A 9,634-nucleotide genomic window follows, 5' to 3' on the forward strand; every position below is an offset into this window, starting at 1 on the left:
CTATAACTTACCTTGCATGGAAAACACTATGCATTTAACATGGAAAGTCTGCCTCTAATATAACAACAGTGCATATTCTTGCCACTTGAGGCCAGGCATTGTCGTGAACAAGGAGGAATCCAGGACCCACTGCACCAGTGTAGGATCTGACAATGGGTCCAAGGGTTTCATCCCGATACTTAATGGCAGTCAGGGTGCCGTTGTCTAGACTGTAGAGGTCTGTGCATCCCTCCATGGATATGCCTCCCCATATCATCACTGACCCAGCCCCTGCTGACATTGTTCCATGCAGTCTCTTGTGTTCAGTTGGTTCTAAATATAGCCTCTTTCTATCTGGATGGAAAAAAATGGTTCTCGTTGACAAATGAAATGATTTACTCGGGTTAGATTTTACGGTGCTATGTGTAATCTTTAACTTCCAGTCATGGTCATTGGCTGAGAGATAACAGTATCTTTGATAGTAATTATGTGAAGAAAATATTAACTGTCAATATAACCATAGCCAACACCATAAGAAATTAATCAACACTGAAAAATTATTAAAACATCTAAAAAAAGATGTTGAAGAAATCCACAGGGGCACAGACGTACTGAAACTGACATGACAAAGAACTGATAAGCTTTTTTCTTTCTTTCTTTCTTTCTTTGGTTAATGTCTCAGCCCTCTTGTTTCTTGTTTGTCAGAATAGCTCAACTTTAAGCAAACAACTGAGGCACAAGGCTGAAGTGACATAACAGTTATAGCTCATAATTAAGCTAAGAAGTTATTAGCTTCCAGCTTTGGAGGGGGACTCTGACCTAAGGCCAGTGAGATAGTTTGAACATGAACTAGGAGAAACTGAGCCTATCTCTCAGGCCAAAGTCTCTGTTCTAATATAATCCATGAAGGGCTTCCAAATTTTCTCGAAGTTATCTGAGGAGCCACATATGGTAAATCTCAACTTTTCAAGTTTAAGAAGTTGTATAATTTCCCTCAGCCACTGAGTCCAGGTCGGTGGTTGAGAATGAGTGTGTCAGAGAGGCTGGTGAGAGCCACATCCGGGAACATTCTCGAGAGTCTAACTTTGGAAAAATGAAGGCAATGCAATCTTAAATTGGATGAGGCCATGTTGGCATAGATTGGGGCTGTATGCACCCCCTCTTGGGCTCTTTTCCACTGCTCTGCTGTCAGGGTCATCCCCAAATCATGCAGACTTTATAAATTCTAGTGATAGGCTTTGTTGATTGGACGAGAGATTATAAATGAAGGAAATAGCTCCCCTCTTTGAGGATTTGAAGGAAACAGGGATTCCAAAGGGAACTCCTCAGACAGATTGGGATAAGAGGGTGTGTTTGTTTGGAAGAATTTAAGAAGGTGTGATTGTGGTAAATTAAATTTCCTCCGTAATTGTAAAAAGGTGGGAAATATGAATAGAGCCTTTATATTGATTATGCTATTACGTTTGAAAACATCAAAAGAATCATCCGTAACAGACGGGGAGAAAAGGTGGCTTGGATAGACAGAAGCGAGCAGGGAACCATTGTGCCAACCATGTTGTTTTCTCACAGCAGACCATATTTTCAGACTGGGTTACAAGAGTTATTCTTAACATAGTGCAATGATACAGGCATTGGAGAAAACAAGAGGGCAGTCAAAGATGTCAAACCACATATTCCATCTATAAATAAAAAGATTCTTCTCCTGCTTATCAAACTGAACCCAAAATGAGAGAGCACGAATATTACATGACCAATAATAAAACTGAAAATGAGGTAGTCCCATCACTCCACGCGGTTTTAGCCGCTGTACATAAGCTTTCCTAATTCTGGGTCTTTTCTGCTTCCATATGAAATTAGAAATAATTTTGTCAAGGATCATAAAAAAAAAAGACTTCCGTATTACAATAGGAATAGTATGAAATAAAAACAAACATTTTGGAAGGAAGTTAATTTTCATAGCATTTGTTCTACCTGCCAGGGTGATATGGAGAAGCAACTTCACATTTAAACCTAAATTTTTTTATTCAGGAAAACATCAACGCTAATCACCTCTGGGTCTGTAAAGTGAAGCCAATGTGGAAGTATCTTAAACCTGCATTCTTTTTAGTGGCCAGGAGGGTGCGACGTTGCTCAATCGTTCTAAGTAGCCTTCAATACAGAATGACTTTTTTCGTGAAAACAACAGCTGTTTTTAGATTAAAGAAGGGCATGCTTTAGGACATAGGGTACTAAAATGTTATGTCTCCTCTCAGTGGTTTATCTAATGTGCATGTCATTGGTCTGTGGGCAGAAGTGTTTATAGACAAGCAGACAGGGAAAAGGACAATTCTACCCAGAGGGTTTGGATAGGTGATGATGGCACTATGCAGTGTTGCCAGATGTAAGATAATTATTGTATTTGTTTTCCTGTATAACATACAATCAGCAATGGCAAAAATATTAGAATACTGTCATCAGTTTGCGACACTTAGCATCAGTAGTACTAAGCAGTCCAGTCTGTGACTGCTGCTGCTTCTCCAAATGTTGTATGATGATTGACAAGGTTGACCCCAGCTTCTGAATTGGGGTCAAGCTATATTCTGCCACAATGTGTCACTCAACTTAATTTAGTGTTCATGTCCCTCCTCTCATTGTGTGGTGTTTCCAGTCAATCAGACTCGTTGTGATTATGAATGTGACAAATTTTCCCTCCATGAGTTGATATGGTGAGTCTAGTGAGTAATAGAGTGAGTAGTCCATAACTAAGTCAAAGAAAAAAACAAAACAAAAAACAGTACTAGGTTTGTAGATGGTGGCAAAAAAACATTCATCTGATCCTAAGTGTTTTTACATTAAACAGTTATGCTAATGTAAATTTCCAATCTGACAATCAGGGCGGCCTGAGACAGGGGTCCCCACTCCTGTCAGACAAGGAGCTGCATAGAGTCGGTTTTATGTGTTGTCTCTGCATCCTTGTCATGCTTCCTTTCATTGGGTGACCTTTAACCTCTCCAGTTCCTATTTTACTTAAGTCACACTCACCACACACAGAGATAGACATTTGACATGGTTTTGGAAAAAAACTAAATAAATATGAACACATGGGCCATGTCAAGCCAGTTGGAGGTTGCCTGGCCAAGTGATTTCTCAAAAGTGATACGTGGCCATTAACTTACACAAATAAAAGTCTTTCCAATAATTATTTTATACAGACAATATGTCCTCCCTTGTCTGTTAAAAGTATTACTAGATACTAAATACTCAGCTGGCAAGTTTGCATAAATTTTGATCAAATCTGCAGTCATCACTTCTACCTTTGTCCACCTTTCCATCCAATCTTGCTTGGTTATTAGTTGTAAATTTATCACACAATTACACAATTATATTACCCCATATACTATTGTTGAATATTGAGCTATAACCATTAGGTCCCCTCAGCCTTGTCTGTAAGAATATTTCAAATGAACAAACAACAGAAGCACAAGAGAGACAAACGAGAAATTAACCAGAGAAAGAAAGAAAGAAAGAAAGAAACTTATGAATTATTTGTCATGTCAGTTGCAATATGTCTGTGTCCCTGTGGATTTCTTCAACATATTTTATAGATGCTTTAATAACTATATTGATGTATGCTGATCTATAAAGCAAATGTGGAGCTAGTGTTTGTCCTCCTAGTCCTCCTAGTAGATTAGCAGCACCTTCTATTTTTAGAGTTGATTCATTTTTTATGGTGTTGGCTATGGTTATATTGACAGTTAATATTTTCTTGGCATATTTACTAGAAAATATAGTGTTATCTCTCTGTCAATGAGGATGACTGAAAGTTAAAGATTACACATAGTGCTGTAAAATCTAACCTGAGTAAATCATTTCATTTGTCAACAAGAACCAGTATTATCCACCTAGATAAAAAGAGACGTGTGTTCAGAACCAACTGAACGCAAGCGACTGCGTGGAACAATGTCGGCAGGTGCTGTTTCCTCAATGTTTGGCTCCAGTGTGCACATTCTCAGATATGTGGATGGTCTAAAACACAACAAGATATGGAAGTCATGCAGCACAATTTTGCTCCAGAAGAGTCGGTAAGTCTGTACTGTTCAAGTTCAGAGGTCAAATAGCTTAAATGTCATATCAATACACTGAAATAAAGGCTCTTGGAAATTATGATTTTCTTGCATTAGTCAGCTCATGGTTAGATTTTTCTCTGTTGTTAATACAGAATATTAATGGTGTATGGAGTTTTCGTTCATTTTATAATACTCCCAGGTTTACTGCCTAAACAGTAATGCATATTCTGTAGCATAAAAGTAATGTGAACTATCACTGGGCAAAATCGCAAGAGAGTGCCCAAATCAGATCACACACTACCTGCCTATTTTTTTAAACCTTGTACTGTCTTCAAGCGATTCTGGAATAAAATTTTAGTTCATAAACCATTAACACACATTGTCTTTATCTCAGTTCCAAACAATAGAGATAACATATGTGTTTAATGATTGCCGTGAGTCTCTACTACAGTGTCTCTACAACAATGGTAGAGTGATTCCTTTTTTTTTCTTTTTTTTTTTTTACTTTTAGTTGACTCTTGATCTATAAACAACATTAAGGATTAAGATACCAAAGTAGGCATGCAGGTGCATGATGCCCATCTCCTTCCAGTGGTCATTGAAAATACATCTCCCATCAAGATTGGTCATATCTAGAATAATTTTCTTGCAGTGACTCATTATCTAGAATAATGATTCACTGCAAATCATGTAGGCCCTGGGACCATTTGTATTATGTAAGCAGCTGTGACCATTCAATCTATCCATTCTAAGACAAATATGTCTGTGGGACTATTTACTATTTTAGCAGCTGGGTCTTGGGCTGCTCCAGCAGCAACTTGTGATATGCATATTCTGAGAGTGAAGGCCATCTTTAAATTCCCTTTCAGCATCAGAATACTCTGAATTGATTTCTAAGTGATCCTCATATTCCGAGACAGCTTCCTCTTCCACATCGCTGTGTGTCCTACTCTCATCAAATATAATAATAATAATAATAATAATACATTTTATTTAAAAGCGCTTTTCAAGATACTCAAAGACACTTTACATAAAAAGGACATCAAATAAGCAAAACAATGTGAAATATAACATCAAAAACACAATAAACTGAGCTAAACATTAAAAGCAATTTTAAAAAGGTGTGTTTTTGTCAGAGATTTGAAGGTAGGAAGGTCGGTACAGTCGCGGATGTGTTTGGGGAGAGAGTTCCAGAGGGAGGGGGCAGCTGCAGAGAAGGCTCTGTCGCCCCATATATGAGCTCTAAAGGCCTCTGACAGCTAAATTGTTTGTTAATACTGAGGGTGGAAGATTCTGGCCTGTGATGTGGAGGTATTTATCTCTTTTGCCCCACCCCCTTGATGTCCATGTGCGAGGTATATAGTGAGAGAAAATGTCTGATAAACAGGTGTGGTTTGCAGGTGGACACATGACAGAGGGTAAAGAGTGCAGGAAAGTGAGAGCAAACAGCTTATCTGTGCTAAGATTATAAAATTGTAACGTTATACGTGTGTGTCGTGTGCATGTGTGTGAGTGCATGTCTGTGTGAGTTTGTGTATGTGGGTCATACTGAACCAAAGACCATATACATACGTGGGGTATAGTAGCACGTGTGCTCAATTATTTATTTTTGTTTGTACATGTTAATCACAGAAAATAAACTAAGGCCAATGAGTTTCAGGTAAAAAAAAACAACAACAATGTATACTTATACTATTTTTCTTCTTGTAGAAATTTGGTGGTCAATTTGACCTGTATACCATACTTTTCAATGGCAGGTCTCTTCATGTGGACAGTCCTCCTCACAAACCCTCTGTGACCAGCAGCTATGTCCACGGCACCTCCACCATCTCTCTGCTCCCCCTGACTGTAGGTCAAAGTCTGGATGCTGCAGCCCAACGGTGGCCTGAGCGCGAGGCTGTGGTCTTTTTGCAAGATGGCATCCGGAAAACCTTTGCACAATTTCAGCAAGATGTGCGTTTCATTGCTTGTGCTTCCTGATTTCAGGAACCTTTATGCATGTATCACTATCCAGGCAATGACTTTTTGCTATTCCTATATTTTGTTGATTACTTCCATGCGCTTCTTTTTAGTCTGCTAAGTCAGTCACTCAAAATAAAACAGCAACATATCAAATGTAGTTAAAAACTAAACAAAAAAAACAACTAATCTTTTGGTTGTAAGCATTAGAGGATAATATATTTTAAGGTGGTGGAGGAAGAGAATATTGAGCTCTAATGCAACATCAGGAAAAGGAGGAAAAAAGGGGCTTCTTCTCATGTCCAAATTAACCTTTGTGTATCGTAGAATGTTATTAATACATTTCAATCCAGGCTTAATGAATTGTCTGTTTTTGTGACATCCATTGGTGCAGGTTGACAAGATGGCTGCAGGTCTCCTTGCTCTGGGACTAAAGCGTGGTGATCGACTGGGAATTTGGGGACCAAACATATATGAATGGATTCTTTTCCAGTATGCTACAGCCAAGGGTGGAATTATACTGGTCAGTCTAGGAACCACGTAATCGCATTTACAGCAGTGCAGCCATGTGTTGCCAAACACTCTGTGAGGGCAGTGAACCTTTCAAGGGCTTGGGCTTATATAACTGTACCACCGTACTTTACGTTTACCAGGTCATTATTTCCACATGTCTGTGCTATATCATGCAGTTACATGTATGTGATATAGTGTGTGTTATAATGTATGTATATTTATAAGCAGCAGCAAAGGGAGTGGACATTAACTGTGACATTTCATAAACTTGTAATCTTGTTGTAAAAGAAATACAGTTACTGGAAAAAGTAAAAATATGTGTGTATCGGCATGTGCTAGAATACAGGTTGTGTATATTTTACATTGTATGTTCTGCAAATCTCTCTGAGAAACAAGGTGAAGGGGCAGTCTGTGTCCTTGCAGGTATCATTGAACCCAGCTTATCAAGTCAAAGAAGTGGAGTTTACCCTACAGAAGGTAGGACAAATGGCCTGTATTAGATCACATCATCCTACCTCACACACATTCTACTTCCAACTTCCACAACTGCCTGCATATATTCCTATAGTGTCCATACTGAAATGATCCAAGTCTGTAAGATGTAAATGCATCTAAATATTTGTGTTGTGTGTAGGTCCAGTGTAAAGCAGTGGTGTGTCCTACCCGCTTTAAAACCCAGAAGTTTTGTGAGATGCTGACGGAGATCTGCCCGGAGATTGACACGATGCCAGCGGGCATGACCAAAAGCTCAAGGTTTGACACATTTACTATATGTCCTGAAGTGTTTAAATGCTTATGAATTTTCTGGCTGCAATTTCTAAACACTTTGTTGGATTTGCCAGGGTGCCAGACTTGCGTATGGTAATTGTGACAGACAGCAGACAGTCGGGGATGCTCCACATAGAGGACGTGATGCAAGCAGGGGAGAGTCGGCACCACAGAGAACTGATGGATCTGCAGAGCAAACTGTCCTTCGATGATCCCATCAACATTCAGTTCACATCAGTAACTTTCAATATATCTCTTTTTACTTGACGGGACAAGTTTCTAACGATGATCAGATGAAGTTATATTGCTTGTTCATTCATGTTAGGGTACCACAGGGAAACCAAAGGGAGCCACTCTTTCCCACCACAATATTCTAAATAATGCTTACTTCCTGGGTCTCCGAATGGGTTACCAATCGAGAGTAAGTTCATATTTGTCTCTTCATTTGCAGAAATCACAAACAGTGAAATGTGAATAACCTTGTTGTCAATATTCCCCATCAGCCTAAGGTGCGAGTGTGTCTGTCTGTCCCCATGTACCACTGCTTTGGATCCGTACTTGGAGGGATGAGTATGGCAGTTCATGGCATCACACTGGTTTTCCCTTCTACAGGATACGACAGCCGTGCCAATTTAGAGGCCATCCAAAGAGAAAAGTACAGTTGTCGTCATCTAAATGACGTCCAATGTATATTGTAAAAGGCACTTTCATTCACCCCCCCCATCACTTTCCTTTACTCAAGGTGCAATTTTGTCTATGGCACTCCCACCATGTACGCTGACATGCTTAGCCAGCAAGAATTACACAAGTTTGATGTGACATCACTTGAAGCTGGTAAGAGATTTGAAGTCACAATTAGCATGTTGTGTTGTGTGTCTGGCACAGTCATTAGCCAGTACGTGGTCCAACCTTTTGTATTTGTTGCTGTGTTAAAGGGCTCATGGCAGGTTCTCCTTGCCCTCCTGAGATTGTGAGAAAATTAAAAACACACATGAATATGAATGAGATAACGGTGAGCAAAAATACTGCTTAAAATACTGCTCTACTAAAACTAATAAGTGGAGTCCCCTGGCCTATAAGAATGTGTCGATGTGTGTTTTGACAGATTTGTTATGGGACCACTGAAAATAGCCCTGTTACATTTCTGGGATTCCCACAAGACAAAGATGAGCTGAAGTTGCATACTGTAGGGTGTATCATGAGTCACACTGAGGTATGCCTCCCTTTTCACACAGGCTTTTATTTCCACATCACCATAGAATTCTAACATACTTTATATCTGTATTTTAACTGTAGGCTAAAGTGGTGGACCCTGCTACTGGAGAGCTGGTCCCCCTGGGAGCCTCAGGTGAACTCATGATCAGGGGCAGTTGTGTGATGCTTGGGTACTGGGATGATCCTGAGAAAACCCAAGAGGCTATCACCCAAGACCGCTGGTATAAGACTGGGTAAGATGGATTTTGACTTATGACTCTAGAGAGCTATTTTGTGTAGTCTGAATGTAAGGGAGGAAAAGCAAAGGCGTGTAGTGGAAGGTGGGTCAGTGTTTATTGGGAGAATCTCTGTAAACACTTTCTTCTGTACAGTGACACGGCCAGTCTCAACAGTCTGGGATACTGTCGCATTGAAGGACGCATTAAGGACATGATCATCCGAGGAGGGGAGAACATCTATCCTGCTGAGATAGAGGAATTCCTCTACAAGCATCCAAAAGTCCGGGAGGTGCAGGTGAGCTCTAACACCAGTGGAGGGCAGCAGAGAACAATTAACGAGTTGATGGCGAAGCGCCACACTCTGTCCAGTTTAAAAATACCTCCTGTAAACAATACACCGTCTGTGAGAATATTGCATAAAACCATCGTGGAGATGACCCATTATTCAGTGGTGGCAGTAGCTCTAAGTGATCTGCTTTCCAGGTGGTTGGAGTGAAAGATGAGAGGCTGGGCGAGCAGGTGTGTGCCTGCATCAGGCTGAAAGAGGGCCAGACCTCCAGTGCAGAAGAGATAAGAGCAATGTGCAAAGGACAGGTAGGAGAACGTTGTCAACAGCAAATAGGAGCATACATATATAGCCTGTGCACCAGTATATGAATTTTTTCATTTTTCTTTTTTCTTTTTAGCTGTCTCACTTTAAGATCCCACATTATGTAATATTTGTAGACAGCTACCCACTGACTGTCTCTGGAAAGGTGAGATTTCTTTCTTCTTTTTTTTTTTTTTTTTAAACACCAACATACCTGAACTGTTGATGATGATTTATGACTGACTACTGACCTGAACTTTATGTTTTTCCAGATCAAGAAGAATGAATTAAAGGTGGCAATGGAGAGGAAACTAGGGCTTTAATTTTATGGGCTCTGCGAGTTTCTG

At 39.8% G+C, this 9,634-nt stretch overlaps 1 protein-coding gene across 1 annotated transcript; it reads left to right on the forward strand.

Annotated features, from left to right (window-relative positions):
• Positions 1-3,723: 3,723 nt before the first annotated feature.
• LOC311506223 (medium-chain acyl-CoA ligase ACSF2, mitochondrial-like) lies at positions 3,724-9,610 on the forward strand (the record flags this gene model as incomplete). The annotated part of the gene is made up of 16 exons (XM_084570105.1): positions 3,724-4,040; positions 5,783-5,978; positions 6,379-6,507; positions 6,921-6,974; positions 7,132-7,250; positions 7,340-7,502; positions 7,591-7,686; positions 7,769-7,920; positions 8,008-8,099; positions 8,201-8,277; positions 8,371-8,478; positions 8,562-8,713; positions 8,852-8,993; positions 9,182-9,292; positions 9,385-9,453; positions 9,560-9,610. The coding sequence occupies exons 1-16, from the start codon at positions 3,919-3,921 to the stop codon at positions 9,608-9,610; spliced, it is 1,833 nt and encodes a 610-aa protein (XP_084426231.1). The 5' UTR covers positions 3,724-3,918.
• Positions 9,611-9,634: the final 24 nt, after the last annotated feature.

The sequence above is a fragment of the Chelon labrosus genome (genome assembly GCF_963514085.1).
Source record: "Chelon labrosus genome assembly, chromosome: 21".
NCBI classification, from domain to species: domain Eukaryota; kingdom Metazoa; phylum Chordata; class Actinopteri; order Mugiliformes; family Mugilidae; genus Chelon; species Chelon labrosus.